This window comes from Rhineura floridana, chromosome 5, assembly GCF_030035675.1.
Source record: "Rhineura floridana isolate rRhiFlo1 chromosome 5, rRhiFlo1.hap2, whole genome shotgun sequence".
In the NCBI taxonomy this organism is placed as follows: domain Eukaryota; kingdom Metazoa; phylum Chordata; class Lepidosauria; order Squamata; family Rhineuridae; genus Rhineura; species Rhineura floridana.
The window spans coordinates 41,039,318-41,056,333 of NC_084484.1; the positions used below are offsets into that span (position 1 = coordinate 41,039,318).

The 17,016-nt window shown below is 37.8% G+C and overlaps 1 protein-coding gene across 1 annotated transcript in view; it reads left to right on the forward strand.

Moving 5' to 3' along the window:
- Positions 1-10,107, forward strand: part of RBM26 (RNA binding motif protein 26) — a 60,570-nt gene extending 50,463 nt beyond the window's left edge. The window contains exons 19-22 of the mRNA XM_061626548.1: positions 268-483; positions 1,513-1,599; positions 4,201-4,314; positions 8,498-10,107. Coding sequence (XP_061482532.1) covers positions 268-483; positions 1,513-1,599; positions 4,201-4,314; positions 8,498-8,587 — 507 coding nt within the window. The 3' untranslated portion in view covers positions 8,588-10,107. The remainder of the gene's footprint in view (positions 1-267; positions 484-1,512; positions 1,600-4,200; positions 4,315-8,497) is intronic.
- The last annotated feature ends 6,909 nt before the right edge of the window (positions 10,108-17,016 follow it).

Genomic DNA, 17,016 nt, shown 5'->3' on the forward strand with positions numbered 1-17,016 from the left:
TTTAAGTGTTTTGCTCTTTAAAGAGGGTTGGTGTGGTTTAGTGTAGTGACTGAGGGAGTAAACAATCAGGCAGTCTCTAGGTCATATCTTACCTCTGCCATGAATTCACTAGGTAGCATTAAGCAGTCTCTTTTCTTTCTCCAAGTTGCCCTTTGCCATGTGGTGGTGGTAATACTAGCATATCTTAGAGTGTTGTAGGGTTTATAATAGCATACTGTGTATGAAGAACTTGGGCCTATATTAAATTTTGTTGCCGCTGCTTGTTAGGCTGCGAAACGAGGGATTCTTTCCTCGGGTCGTGGGAGAGGAATTCATACACGAGGTCGGGGTGTGTCTCGTGGGAGAGGCAGAGGAGGTCGGGGCCGAGGCCGAGGCCGAGGAAGAGGTGTTCCTGTTCATGCTGTGGTGGATCACCGTCCAAGGGCACTTGAAATCTCTGCTTTTACAGAGAGTGACCGAGAAGATCTCCTTCCTCATTTTGCGGTATGTACATTGCTCCACTGTTGTTCTGATCTCAGTGTGATATGTCTTGGAAACCTAACCTTCTATGACAGTGTGGCTGCAATGAGTGAAAATAAGATAGTCAAGCAAAGTGTTGTAAAGCAAATTTACATCTTGAACTTCTAGAAGAAATTCTTAGGTTAGATAAATACTATAAAATAAATCTATAGAGAGGAAAAGAATATATGAAATTAAGTGCAGAGGAGGAAGTTAAATGACAGGGAAGGCAGGTTCTTATAGCCATAACTGCAGTTTACTTTGATACTATTCCTAACTTGTCTGTCTGCTGAAGAAGTGAAAAAAACAATCGTAATTCAAAGAGAAAATTAATGGGCACCTGTCACATGTAGACTTTTCTCCATGGAAATTATCTAAATTTATTATACCATAATTTGAAGTATGCTACAAGGGTTTGTGAAGAAATGAATTAAGAAACTAGCATGCACAGTCATTCCGTCCTGTGTAAAACAGTTGAGTTTTTCTACAAGGAGTTTATTTCTTATAGAATAAGGCTGCAATCCAGTACACACTTACCTGGAAGCAAGTCCCAGTCAACCCAATGGAACTTACTTCTGAATAGACATGTTTTGGATTGCCGCCTAAGTCATGCGAAGTTGCCCATAGCTAAAACTTAGAACTGAAAATAATTTTTTAAATCCAAACGTCAAACCTCAGGCATATCTAATGTAAGAAATTCTTGGGCTACTCTTTGAAATGCTATAAGTTATCTTCAGAGTGGAGTCTGTGAACTTTTAAAAACTGAATATCTGTTTCCCCTGATATTTAAATGTGGCAGAAGTTTTGTGGCACATTCTTCAGTTTCCCTTTCTTCAATTTTTAAAACTTTTTTTGGGGGGGGGGATTTGTGCTACTACTATCATAGAAGATTTGGGATCATAATTGGTTGTGTTCTCAATCCAGAACTGTTACAGTCTTTGCATTTAATGAGTGTAGCATTCGTATGGAGGAGACACATTTCAGTAAGAGGACAATTTTCTTTCTCTTAAAAAGCAATATGGTGAAATTGAAGACTGCCAGATAGATGACTTGTCTCTCCATGCTGTAATTACTTTCAAGACGAGAGCAGACGCTGAGGCAGTAAGTATATCCTCCTTTTTTGTTTTTTTGGGGGAGGGGATGTTTTGTGTTAGGAGAAGGCAAAGTTGAGTTGGCCTGCTTTTAACTATGGCATGGGGCTTCTTTGTTCCTCTTCCTATTGTCTGTGTTGTGTATTAACATACACTTTTTTTCTAGCTTAGCTTATTTAATTAAATAATGAAGACCAAACAGCTGTAATAAAGTGAGTGTGTAGAAAGTTTTTCCTTCATATTTTCCCCTTGCAATTTAAGATAGAGGAGGTTTGTTTGTTTATTATTAGATTTATATCCCGCCCTTCCTCCCAGTAGGAGCCCAGAGGTTGGAGAGGCAATAGGGGGGGTTTCTGCAATGAAGAGTGTCTGGCAATGTAACTTTAAACCCTTCTTTTTTGTGTGTGTGAGAGAGAGAGTGAGAGTGTGAGAGATACAGTTGGAAATATTGACCTCTACTCGCTTTATTATTAGTTTTTGCCACACTGGAGCTTTTCTTTGACTTAGTTCATTTTTAGTTTGGAAAGATTCAGATCCCAAATATGTACTCCAAATCCATGAATACCTAGAAAAATGGGTCACTTATGTACATTGTGAATTGAATAACATACTTGCTTATATCATACATAATAAGGCATTAAATTGAAAATACCCCCATGCCATTCTGCTGCTTGCCATAAGCTCATTTCAAAACAAAACCTTACAAAACTTATAGTCTGAACTCAGAAAAGCTTGCTTAATAACCCTCTAGGTTTTCATGGTTATACACAAAAAACTCAGAGAGAATCTAGAGTTTAAAGTTTAAAGAGGGGGGGAAATCCAGAACCCTGACGGACTTTTTTCTCTCAGTGGTCTCATAATTTGTTGAAATTGCTCAGAGGCACATGTTACCAAATTCTTCCAAGCTACACAGGAAGTAGATTGGATTGTGAAAGACCAACCCAAATTGTATTTGCATTTTGACAAATTTGTAGGGCAGTCCAATATCTCAGAGAGGAGGTCAGGTCTCCTGCACCCCTGGTACATTCACTATAGCTGCCCAATTTCCCTGCTTTTTAAAGTTTGATAGAAATATGGGTTGGCTATAGATACGTTCTTCAACTGCAAGGTTTTTTTTTTTTTTGCCTATTTGTGATTTAACTTGAAACTAACAAAAAAAGTATGTATAAATCAAAAATCAGCAAGTTAAGTTTCTACTTGTTAGCAAATCAAATGTATTTTAAATAGTAATTGGCAGTAAAAGTTAATCTGTAAAGTAGTTACAGCTTTGTTTGAAGGAATGCTAGCTAATGTTTTACTGTCTTGAGTGAAGGCGGTTTTAGTTTTATGGTCATGTGCATTTGAGCTTGGAAGGGAGAAGATGATTCCCTAGTTATAAAATGTTGCATTTTTATGTTGCAGTAATTTCTTTCACAGATTACAAGTTGTTTCTGAACCCCAAATGTCATATATAGGTATTCTTAAAAATTTCAGTTTGTAACATTGTGATGAGACCATGGACAAAAAAACCCCTCCCGAGCTGCATTTTAATAGGCGTGGAATCTTTTAAAATTTATCATAAATTTATATGTACAGATTTAAAATTTATACCTGGGGACTTCAATGTCACACAATTCATGTTCAGATGTCATTGAACATGTAATTGTTTCCACATTTCACATTATGCTGTACTTTCAGATTGTACTATAAATCTTTTGTGACTGTGGCAGTTATTTCGGAATGTTGCTAACGCTGATTTATGCTAGTTCATGTTACTTTAATTTGAACATACTATTTCCAAAGCAGCCACTTAATGCATCTGGTACTTAAGAAGGCATGAATATCCCATAGGTTAAATTTTTTTTTTACATTTCAATTACCAAGCCTTTGCAGAAAATGGAATGCATTTCAGCAGAATAAGTTATATTCTCTTAAGTTTATTTTTTTTTTAACATCAGTTCAATTTTATTTTCAGGATGTCTTGTTTTGGGTAGTAGTAATAATGTATGAAGATTAAAAATGATCAGTATTTCAAAAGCAAAACATCAATGAGGACATTGTTCAGTAACAGCTGGTTGCTCTATACAGTATGTTACCTGCATGTTGAAATAATTCAGGACTTAAAAGTTCATTTTTCTTCATTGCATTATGTACTCTGGGTTCATGGAGACATTTGTTAAAGGAAAAGATTGTATGCAATCCTTTTCAATTCTGAAATAGAAATCTGTGATAGAATACTAAGATTATGGTACATTCTAGTGAGCCCCTGACAAAGGCCTGCTGACACATGCTTTGAAACCTGGGGACAGGTACTTAAGGTGTGCTCCAAGGACTTGAGCATGGCCATTGGGATGTTTATTTTTTGTTTGAACAACCTGTTTTGGTTAGTACACTCAGTTTCAAAAGTGGTGTATGTGACATGGTAACTGCCCTAGAACCATAAGCCCAGAGATCCCTTGGATGCATAGGAATAGTTGGGATGGTTCTTTAGATCTCATCCTGGGTATGCAGAGGTGCTTACAGTTTATCTGAGTTGTGGCCCTGGTATTTGGTGGCATTGGGCTGTTAATTAGAAAGGACACATTTTTTTTTCTAAAGGAGTGTTCATGGAGAATATTGTTGTTCTCTTTAGGCTGCTATCCACGGAGCTCGGTTCAAAGGGCAAGACTTGAAGTTAGCCTGGAACAAGCCAGTCACAAATATGTCAACAATGGAAACAGAGGAGACTGAACCAGATGAAGAAGAAGTAAGCATGTCTTGTCTTCTCCCTTACAAAAAGATGAAGGAATAGAAAACTTTGTTTGTATAAAGACAGCTTGTGCTGTTTGTTATGCAGAGCATAACAGCTCTGGTAGTCTCATGATGCTAATATGGTCTGGGATCCACACCACTTGTTTTCTTTAGAGGAACTTGTGCCTTTTTCAATTATCAAGAGTGTCAATATCCAACTGAATGATTTAATATTCAGCTAAATCATACTCAAAGTTGACCCATTGAAATCAGCTGACTTGTGTTCATTGATTTCAGTGGGTCTAGTTTGAGTATGACTTGGTCAGATATCACACTTGAAATATACATAATTTCAGCTTTGTCCAGCTGAACTGGGTAGGAAAGTTCACAAGCTATTTTTGAAAAACATGTTCTGAGGTTGTAAATAGAGGTGGGCATTATTTCATTTATTTATTAATTATTTAATTTATATCCCACCCTTCCTCCCAGCAGGAGCCCAGGGCGGCAAACAAAAGCACTAAATACACTTTAAAACATCATAAAGACAGACCTTAAAATACATTAATACAAAACAACTTTAAAAAACATTCTTTAAAAAAGCTTTAAAAATATCTTAAATAAAAAGGGTTAAAAATATTGTTTAGAAAAAAAATGTTTTAAAAAAAACATAATAAAAGCAATTCCAACACAGACACAGACTGGGATAGGTCTTAACTTAAAAGGCTTGTTGAAAGAGGAAAGTCTTCAATAGGCGCCAAAAGATAACAGAGATGGCGCCTGCCTAATATTTAAGGGGAGGGAATTCCACAGGGTAGGTGCCACCACACTAAAGGTCCGTTTCCTATGTTGCGCAGAATGGACCTCCTGATAAGGTGGTATCCGCAGGAGGCCCTCACCTGCAAAGCGCAGTGATCGACTGGGTATATAAGGGATCAGATGGTCTTTCAGGTATCCTGGTCCCAAGCTGTATAGGGCTTTGTATACCAGAACTAGAACCTTGAACTTGGCCCGGTAGCAAATGGGCAGCCAGTGCAATTCTTTCAGCAGCGGGGTGACATGTTGGCAATACCCTGTCCCAGTGAGCAGTCTCATCGCCTCATTTTGCACCAATTGCAACTTCTGGACCAACCTCAAGGGCAGCCCCACATAGAGCACATTACAGTAATCCAGCCTGGAGGTTATAATGAAATAATAAATCAAAAAGAGGAGGTCAAAGACCAAGATGCTGGAAAATGGGAACTTTTATTTTTTATAAAACCCAACGCGTTTCAGCCTGTTATCTACAGGCCTTCATCAGGGGATAATAGCTTGTAAGATTATAAGACAAGCAAATCGCTTTCTGTACTGTACCAATATCAAACGTATCAGGCTGAAACGCGTTGGGTTTTATCAAAAATAAAAGTTCCCATTTTCCAGCATCTTGGTCTTTGACCTCCTCTTTTTGATTTCTCATTTGGATGCTAGCCACCCTCTACTTATTATAATGAAATAATGACATCTGTTGAAGTAGTAAAACGGAAACCCCTTGGAAAGTCACACTTCTACTATTTTTGTCTCCCATACCTCCATTGATATGCATCCCTAGTTGCCCTGTGGTATCCCTCATGATAGGGAGAAGTGATTTCAGCAAGAGTAGTATACGTTTGTGGTTCATGACTTTGAAAAGACCATGGGCTATATGAAATGGTGGCTTTGCCTCAGCAGAAAATGCTTCAGCTTTTGCAAATTGAGGGACCCAGTTTTCACCAGTCCCCCTGCCCTGTGACCTGCAGCCCCCTGAGCCATAACCAGTTTTATTCTGGAGGGTCCCCCAATCCTCAAGAGCAGCATTTCAGAAGGGGGCAGGATTCTTAAGTGGTGAGGGATCTCTGAAAATTGAGTGTTCTAAAGATTTTTTAAGAAGGTTTATATCCCTACATTTCATTGATTTTCCATACTCTGCATTGGAATGGCATTTTGTGTCCTGTCCCCCCTCTCTTTAAAGTAGTTTAAGAGTTACCTTGTTTACCCTCACAGGAGCTCTGTGAGAGAGTAATTTCTCCATGGTTATCCAGATTGCTTTATGCCTAAGTGGAGATTTAAACGTGAGTCTTCATATTCTATGTGTGGCATCAAACTAGTGATCTCAAAGTAACATGCTCATATAAAAATCTTCATACAGAACTATTGAAAATAGTTAACATTCAGATCTTCTCTTGCAGTATTCTTACCTTCACTATGAAGCACAACCTCTCTTGCTGTCTTCCTGAATTGTAATTGGGAATCCTTAGCTTCCTCTAAAATTGTGTATGTTGTATTTCTTGTAGGTTTGGCACAGCTTGCATCTATATTTTCCAAATCTTTTCTTTTACTAGCTCATATTCTTAAAATATGTTCTATTACTTAAGCCATGTTTCCTGTCTTACATGTGTTGGCCTTTTTTCTGGTTTACTTAACCAGGTTATATTAATTTATGTTCTCTTTCGCTATTACTGAACTAGTCCCCTCTTTCTTCAATAAATTCCCATACATAATGGATTTCCAATCAAAGTTCCCTCAAGCATTTTGCATTTCTTAAATGTCAGCTTTTCCTAAGATAAAAGTTCACCAGTGCTTCTACCATAGACACCAAGGGATATTGAAAAAGAATATTTGTAATCACCAGGTCCTGAATGTATCAGCTGTAGAGTAAATTATAAGTGAGAGCCTGCGTTGCTTTCACCATAAATTTTGTCAGAGTTGCTATTTCAATGTCAGGATATTTTCTATTATTTATGGTCTTTAGTTCTGACCTTTGTGTAAGCACCTCCTAGAAGATGCATATTTCATTTATGAAAATTACTCTTGTAACTTCTCACCAGAATTGATTATCTCTAGTTCCGAACCAGTAGCATGTGTTAATTGCAGAAAGGTTATATTTATTTGGATAAGCTGATAAAGTTACTTTTTGTGATTAGGAATATTTTGGTTCAGTTGGTTCACCAGCTCAAGGTGCTTGCTTCTAATTCAGGTTCTGATCTGCTCTATCCAAAACATTAAGGGGAGATAGTAAAAAATGTGTATTAATAGATAAGAAGGTTTGTTTTTGTAGTTTGTTTGGAGAGAGCCCAGGTTTGGACTTAATGACAAGCCAGGTCATGGCTTATTCCCCTGCAGTTATGGCAGCAGCAAGAAAGGAGGAGGGGAATGATGTACCTGTAATTTTAGCAAGTGTATCTCCACATTCACATTAAACCATAGTTTACTTTAACTGTGGTTTAATGTGGCATGTGAACCAGGCACAAATATGCATCTACCTTATAGCTATTTTCTGAATGTTTAGAGATCACAGAACCTCAGCTCTGGTAATCCCTATGTGGGCTGGTCAGTATAATAACGGCTGGGTTCGGATGTAAAGCTCAACTGTAATTTAACTTTAAATGCATAAGCTTCAGGCTTAGGTGCCCCTCTCATCCTTTGGTGAAGTTGCAAGGAGGAGATTGGAAGTTTTCTCTTCCATTTGCAACTAACCATGTCAACAGTGGTTTGTTAGAACTAGACAGGGTCACTAACCACATTTTGAAGTTGGTTTGTTCAGACAAGACCTACTACAGATATCTGTGATATTTACTTATGTCACTTAGGTAATAATCAAATATGCTTACAATTTTAGATAGCTTTTCAAAGTATTGTATGGTTTGCAGCAGCATAACAGCTTGACATAAATAAATAAATCACAAAAAATGGAAATGGACTGCCTTCAAGTCGATTCCAACTTATGGCGACCCTATGAATAGGGTTTTCATGGTAAGCAGTATTCTGAGGTGGTTTACCATTGCCTTCCTCTAAGGCTTAGAGGCAGTGACTGGCCCAAGGTCACCCAGTGAGCTTCATGGCTGTTTTGGGATTTGAACCCTGGTCTCCCAGGTTGTAGTCCAACACTCTTAACCACTACACTACGCTGGGTCTCAATTGAATCACAACATCAGATGATTATCTCTTGGTCTATAGAAATTTTCTCCCTTTTGTTGTCTTTATAAAGAATGAAATAACTACTCTTGGTGAAAGGTATTAAATGTTGTGATTTTCATAATTCTTGTGTCTTCCATTCTTTCAAGCTGCAGTTGTAATTTGCACAGTCTTAAAAAGTGTTCAGATGCAACCCCCCGTGTTCCATTTTGTAAGAGGATTTCATAGCTTCAGCTCTTCAGGCAGCTACTTATGAAGCATTTCCATTTTAGTTTCAGGAAGAATCCCTGGTAGATGACTCATTGCTTCAAGATGATGATGAGGATGACGACGACAATGAATCTCGTTCTTGGAGAAGATGATTCAACTGATTACTGACTGCTAGAACTGTATCTGTGTTGCATTAGCATTTCCTAATGTACTTTTGCATATTTGTACTTCAAGGAGTTTGGGTGAAAGTGATGAAGTTGGGTTTCAGATAAGACACAAGCAGCTCATTGATCCTGTATTTTGAGTGATTGATGTTCGAGTTGCATTTACATTTCGGTAAATGATTGCTGAAGACATCATATTAGGAACATTATGCAATGGTTTTATTACTTCTACAGAAACATTACAGAATTCTTTGGGTTCTTTGTAATTTAAAGAATTGGTCACACAACAAAATGACCAAGAGTTGTTATAACATAGAATTTTTGTTTTGTTTTATTCCAAATATGGAATGAAAACTGACATTTAAGATCTTTGTGAATATTTTCAGAAATGATAGAAAACAGTACTAAACTGAAGTCTCTAAAGTTATGTATTCATAATATTGCATAGTAGTATGCTTAGGCTTTACTATGTACTAGCCTTTTGTTGGATTTGTGTACGTATTTTACGTATGAGTTTTAACTATACAGTGTATGACTGCTTTGCATATATCTCCTTATCACTTTAAGATGTTTAAAAAAAATAAAGAAATGGAATGGTCTTGGGAAAAAAAGAAAAAAGCAATAATGAAGTTATACTATAGCCCATGATAACGGAGAAAAAAAATTGGGGAAAAAAAAAATTAAGACCATTCCATGTGGTGACCCCCACCCCCCATATTCAAAAAAAGAGCTGAATCACTCAATTTCAACTTCATAAACAATAAAACAATAGTGACATTGAAGCCATATGTTTAATGTACATATATATTGTGTGCTGGAAATCTTTTGAAACACACTTTCAATTGCACACTGGCTACCTAACTTCGGAATGAGACTTTCAGTGGGAGTTCTTCAAAAATGAGATAATCACCCTTACATTTGGGGAGCTGAAGAAGACTTGTTTCCTTTTTTCGTCAAGGCTCAAATCTGAAGAAACATAGCAAAATGAATTGACTGGTAGGTATTTTATATATTTTTTTATTAAGCATTTAAAATTTTTCAAAAATCAGGATAAAGAGGTTCTTGCCAAAATGATTTATAATCTAATCAACAAGACATAAAGGACAGTGGATTGAAGAAGAAAACAACATTCAGAAAACGGGTTCTGCCTCTTTACAAATGATGAACAGGAATGGCCTCATGGAGTCTTCCCTGAGAGGAACCCAAAACTAGTTGGTCCCAACCAGGCCAATCGGGCCTACTTGTTCTTCCCTTTCACCTTGTAGTTTCAATGTATCTATTTTGTTCTTACAGCTTTTTGAATCTTTCTCTAATGTTAACTATTATTTTTAAAGAGACAACAATATTCCCCTGCTTTTTACAGAAGGCCTTTTCTACTTCATCACTCTGTAAGTGAGTGAACCACTTGTTCTGACTACCATCAGCTGTAAATGAAAGATGTGTTTAGTGTTTTTGTTTGCTGCCCTGGCTTCTGGGAGGAAGGGTGAGATATAAAGTTTATAAATAATAGTAATAATAGTATAAATTACTCTAATTTTAGATCCATTAAACCTGTTAAATACAGAATTGTTTGCTGTTATATTTCCTTAACTGTAAATTATGCATGCCATTCTTTACATGTTATTATCTGTTGAACAGTTGTTCTGATAGCCTACTTTTTAAATTTAAGGCAGATGGTTTGAAAAACAACAAAGGAAGCTGTAACTGTTCCTCCCTTTCAATCTTTGTCAGTATTCTTCAATTTTGGGTTGATACTTTGCATTGAACCTGTATTGGTACATGCCTTAGAAAAACATGTAAACTTGGAACCTAAGAAGGTTAACACTTGGAAGCTAATGGGGTTGCTTTGGACTTTAGCAGCTATTTCAAATATTGTAAAACGTTTTTAGCAACCGTGAACCACTTCAGATCCTGTGACTTGCTATCAAGGGTCCAATTTACCTGAATTGAAATTTTATTTACTGATTGATTGATCAAATGAATGAATGAATGAATATCCTACCCTTCCTCCCAAAGACATCCAGGGCGGCAGTGAATGAAAATGTTAAATTACCAAACACTTAGGCCAACTGGGGTCCATTCTGTCTCAAACAATTTCTCAAAATAGGCTAGGAAAATTTTAGCTTAGCATTTTGCCTGTATCATAAATTGTTTGAGTGTAGTTATACAACTTCCGGAGTAGATTTTTCTCTGTTTTTTTTGTAAACTTTGGGTTGTATCCAATCTTAGTCCCATGCAGAGTAGAACCATTGAAATTGAGAGACACGGCTAACTAAGAGCTATTAATTTCAGTGGGTCTACTCTGAGTAAAACTTAATAGGGTTCAACCCTTCTTTTCTGTGCAGTCCTCTGTGTACCAAAGAAACCCCATCTCACCCCATTACAACCAGCACCAGTCAGTGGTGTATTGAACCCCAGGAGTTAATGTTACCCTAGTGCAGGGGTTATCAATGTAGCAGGTGCACATGTGCTGCAGAGGCCTTTCCTGGCACCCACAGAGTTTCCTCCCTATCCTCCCACTGAAATTAGACTTGAAAGAAGCATTCTGTTGTAGCCAGTAGAATAGAATGTGTATTATTATTATTATTATTATTATTATTATTATTATTATTATTATTATTGAGATTTATATCCCACCCTTCCTCCCAGGAGAAGCACAGGGTAGCAAATGTGTGTGCGGTGCCCATGGTAGTTTTTCTAGTTTGCAGATGTGCCCATGGGCCTCAAAAGGTTGGCAAATATTGCCCTAGGTGCTTACTTCTGCTCCAAGTTGGCTTGACACAGGAATTAACTATGAATACTCATAGTGCAAATGTCTTTCTTGTAATTTTGGAGGGGATTCTGTTGACTACTGGGGTACATTGGATGCCTTCCATTATTTCTAAGAGCCCAGTATTTCAGCTGGACATTTATTCGGTTTCTTATTTTATCTTTTGTTGTGATCCTGGTATTTCATTTGTGCAGTATTTCTGTTTTCTTCTCTGAGGTTTTATGATAGCACAATGAGGAATTGGCTTGACACAGTTCTAATGTACCCCAATAACCCTTGTGTCAGACTGTGTTTCTGGAACATGATACCAATAAAATTTATTTTTGTATTGTAAACTGGAGCCATTTTGCAGTCAGGAATGTATTTCCAAGCTCAGACTTCAGAGCTAGGACTTTTCAAGCTAGGACTTTGAAGGAGTCCATTGCATCTCAATGCAGATAGAGAACTATTTTTAAAAAGTGTGAGAGGATTAAGAAAGTTATCTGAATGCAAGTTTTCCATCCCATTCTTCTCTCTGAAGCTAACTGTGCACCTAAAAGCCTCTTTTGAAGGTTGAGGGGCCTCCTGAACAATTTGGGATGGGGCACAGGAGACGGGGGGGGGGAGGGAATAGCCCAATATAAGACTTGGATAACCAAGTTAAGCAATAAGTTAACTTAAGGAAATTTGCAGGAGGAAAGTTCCTGCAACAGCCTGCTGTGCCCAGTCCCACATTTGGGCGTCCTCTGAACCTTCGGATAGGCTTTTCAGAAGTTACAGTGGCTGCAATTAGGGGCATTTATCTTTGGATCCATGTCATTGAGTGTGTTTATTTATTTATTATTAGCTTTATATCCCACCCTTCTACATATGAAATGTAGTTTCTAGTCTGCCAGAGCTATGATCTGAAGGGACATAATACATCAACCTTGTTGAAGCTAAACAAGTCTGGATCTAGTTAGTATTTGGATAGGAGACTTGCTGAGAAACCTATGTATGCCTCCCTCAGTTCTCTTAAAGAAATGTGGGGTTTAAATCTAATAATTAAATATACCCACAATTGTGGGGTTACTGGTTTGTACACCACTAAAAAATTCACAAGTGTGAGGCAAATGCTTCCCTGCAAGAGACATCTCATTTTGTGCACAAAAATAAACTGAAGTTTAAGAAAATATTGATAAAAAGTTCTAAATAAGTCATTCCTCAAGTAAACATATAAGCCTAAATTTAATACAGTGAAGAATGAAATGCATATTAAATTCTATAGGCTTTCTTCTGATGACTGACTTTTTATGGAAGTCATATTCTTATTTAATAACTTCAAACAATGTGTCAATGATAGCCAACTTGTTTTACTATGAACAACAGTAATACAATTTACCATGTGGTAACTTACATAGTGTGCATGCAGCCTCTTGGAAAGCCAGTTGTATCATTCTGACATGAGGTGAGGATAACTACCAGAGTTTTGTATCCCACCAGAAGCAAGAAGCATGGTAGGATTTCTCCTTGCCACTATAAAGGGCAGCATAGATTGACTTAGCTTACCAAGTGGCTACATGCACACTTGTAAATTGTGTGTGTGTGTGTACTGCCTTCAAGTCGATTCCGACTTATGGCGACCCTATGAATAGGGTTTTCATGAGGCTGAGAGGCAGTGACTGGCCCAAGGTCACCCAGTGAGCTGCATGGCTATGGGGATTCGAACCCTGGTCTCCCAGGTCGTAGTCCAACACCTTAACCACTACACTACACTGTAAATTACTGGTAAATTGTAATCTAAATCCACTCCATATTTTATTTCTTGGTGTGACTGGATGCTTTTATAGTCCACATCAGTTGTGTTGTCAATAGCTATGAAGTGGATGAGGCATTGGTACGAGACTGTTGTACCACCTTAAAAATGCACATGTACCCTTGTCATGTCTTTTTCCTCCTTAGGTAACCTCAGTACAATGAGCATTCACTTGCATTTTACCATTCTTTGAGTCTACTAAACAAAGGTGGAAAAGTGAAGAGACTTCTGCCTTGCAGTCTTCCATTATATCATCTGGCAATCACTGCAACATTGCAAAAGTTGTTTTAAAATTATTACACAAATGGAGGGCCACATAAACCTTTGCCCTTGGGAAATGATTTATGAAGGTACCCTTAATTTGTAATTAATCAGGTATGTATGATTACTAGATAGGTCAATTTTCTGAAAAGTTCCTTGGAATTTGTCTGAAAGGAAGATTGAAACACCTGCTTGGAAAAGTATGCTCCAGGAAAAGTAGCATGTTCAGTACAGTGTCATACCGGAAAACATATCATGAGGCACAAGTTTATAGCTAACTTGCTTATTTCATTAAACTGACATGGATGCAAAGCAAGCCAGGGAATCTGCTGTGGATGAGTCCCCTTTTCACAGCTAGAATCTTTAGCCTCCTGTGATTAGCAAGATCTTTGTCCTGCTATATCCATGTATGTATATTTTTAGGGTCCTCCCTATTTTCTGTGATATTGTTTAGGTTGCTTTTAACTTTTTTTAATTCTGTGTTTTAAAGCTGCAGTAACCCGCCCTGGAACCTTTGGGTGAAGGGCAGGTGGTAATAATAATTAATATATTGTAAGCTGTGAAAACAATGCTGGCATTGTTAAAATGTACAATATTTTTAGTTAAGATTCAAATATACCAATCCTTACATGTGCATCTGTACAAATCATGAGGGCTGGAACCTTAATCCTGGAGCTTGGCTTTCTAAAGCTCCTCCAAGAAATTGCTTGTAAGAAGTTGATATAGTACTCAATTTTTGTTTTAGCTCTTGCCATTTTATCTTTTTCCATCCTTAAACAGCTGCAATGTTGGTTCCAGAAGAAACAAGTACAGAATAGAAAAGATGCCCAGATACCATTAGTTAATTCTTGAAAACAATAAAATATCAAATCATCAGAATTGAAAGTAATTTCCCTAAGAAAAAAAGTGTATAGAGTAAATGTAATCACATAATTTATCATACTAATATTAAGAAAACTTTGCTTATCCTTGAATGAACCTACTTGTTTTACAGAACGTTTTCAAGCTTGAATATAAGGTGTCAACTTTGACAAGTTGAAATTATGCCCTGGATTCTACAGAATATCCTGATACCAATGGAGCAATGATCATCCTCCAGTAATAAGCAACCAGTGCTTTTGCTGCAGTTTAGTAAGTTAGCCATCACTTTCTATCATCCTTCTCAACTAGTACATTTAAAGTCAATTTAATAAAATAACGATTGCATCTTCTGTAATCTGTTCAATATAAAATCAAACACTTCCCCATTTTTTCCTCTTTCGCATTTCCAAAATACATGAATTGGATAAGCATAATATGTTCCGCTCAACAACCATCATTATCCAGCATAGGGTGTTTTTTTTCCCAATTAGTGTGGTGCCAAGTAGCACTGATTTTTAACAAAAATCTATTGAAAATCCACTTTCAGGTTGGTACCTATCTAGGTACTAAATGTATTTTTAATATCCATTGCCAAATGCGTTATGGCATTGGAGTCCCTAGATGTTTCCCATATTCTGTTGTATCTGGCGCAAGCAGATGCCCAGGATGCAGAACAATATAGTGACAGGCTAGATGCCAGTTGAAGCAATGAGCCGGACAAGCAATAAGTTTTAAGAGTCACTTTACTGACAATATATCACAAGCTCTCTCTGTACAAACTCCTCGACCCCCACACTCATAAGTGTCTGCTGGCCCTCTATATAGATATGGCCAGCTGCCCGAGCCTAGGTTTCTTAGCAACGTGTCCTTGAAGATGGCTCGAGCTCTGCCAACTTTCGCCGCTAAGTCACGTAGCTCACTTGTGGAAATTTAACCTCTGCTTTCTCGGTTTAATAGCCAACAATCCCCCACCTTAAATTTCCACATTCAGCCAGTTACATTTCTCTTCCATTTACATGTGTTACATTTTACATGTCAGTACATTTACATCATTTGGTTTTATTCTTCTGATACATTTCCTTTTATTCCAGTTTACATCACTTTCATTTGTAATACAGTTACTCCATTGCAATCTCAGCATCATTTTCATTACATTTCATTGCTCTTCATGATTTCCATCATCCCACTTTTTCCAGTCATACCTACTTGATTTATCAGTTTTGAGAACTTGTCTTCACTTAGTGGTTTTGTCATAACGTCAGCCAGCATATCAGCAGTGTTACAATAAGTTAATTCCACAAACCCTTGTTTAATCGTTTCTCTGACATGGTGATATTTGATGCTGATATGCTTGGTTCTCTTGGTGTGTGCTTCTGACTGAGCTAGCTTAATGCAGGTCTGATTGTCCTCATATATTTTGATTGGTTTGTCTATGCCTTTTCCAATTTCAAACAGTAGATGGTCGAACCAGGTAAGTTCGTTACAAACCAGAGACAACGCTATATATTCAGCTTCTGAACTTGATGTTGCCACTATAGTTTGCCGCTTGCTGCACCAATCAATCACTGAATCATATAATAGAATGACAACACCAGTAGTAGACTTGCGGCTACTGGGATCGCCAGCATGATCCGCATCTACATAGCAGCACATACTCACGTGTTTACTGTTGGACAACACTAGACCTTTACTGCTAGTACCTTGCAAATACCTCAGGACTCGTTTTATTCCTTGCCAATCTGTCTCAGTAGGCTGTTCTACTTTTTGACTTAAGATGCTAACAGCATTACAAATGTCAGGTCTTGTTACCTTAACAAGATATTGCAACTGTCCTATGATGTGTCTGTACCTAGCAGTGTTTTCACAAGCTGTCTCTGTGTTTTCTTGTTGAAATGATGTTGTCATGGGAGTCCCTACTCCCTTACATTCAGACATCCCACAATCTGCTAGTATTTGTTTTATCTTTCCTTCCTGTTTTAACACGAAACTCCCGTCTGAACCCCGTATGACCTCTGTACCTAAATAATGACTTACAGGTCCCAAACTTTTCATTACCACATGTTGTTTCAGACTATTATGGAACTCTCTTTCGTCTTCCTCCTCATGGGACAAGTACAGGATGTCATCTACATAAACTAGGCAGTATGTGAGCCCCCCCTTTCTTTCTTTCACATACACACAGGGGTCTGCCACACAACGCTTGAAATTCATTGACTGCAGAACATCATCTAGTTTTTCGTTCCAACAGCGCGCACTCTGGCGCAGACCATACAAGGATTTCTGTAACTTGCAAACTAGACCTGGCTGTGTTTCACTTCCGGGAGGCTGTTCCATATAGATTTCTTCTTTCAACTCCCCATGTAAAAATGCCGTGCCAATGTCATAGTGGCTTACATGCATGTTTTCTATGGCAGCTATTTTTAGCAAAACCCTGATTGACTCATGTTTCACCACGGGAGCGAAAACTGCATCATAGTCCATCCCGAATTGCTATGTAAAGCCCTTAGCTACTAGGCGTGCCCTATATCTTTGTATCTGTCCAGTACTCGACCGCTTACGTTTAAATATCCACTTACACCCTATAGCTTTCTTCCCTGGGGGCAGAGGTACTAGCGTCCATGTGCCATTATTTCGCATTGCTTCCAGCTCCTCTTTCATCGCTGCATGCCATTCATTCTGTTCGGCTATGGGTAATTGTTTTATATCCCCAAGGCTTGAGGGTTCTTTTTCCTGCTCTGTTTTATAAGCCAC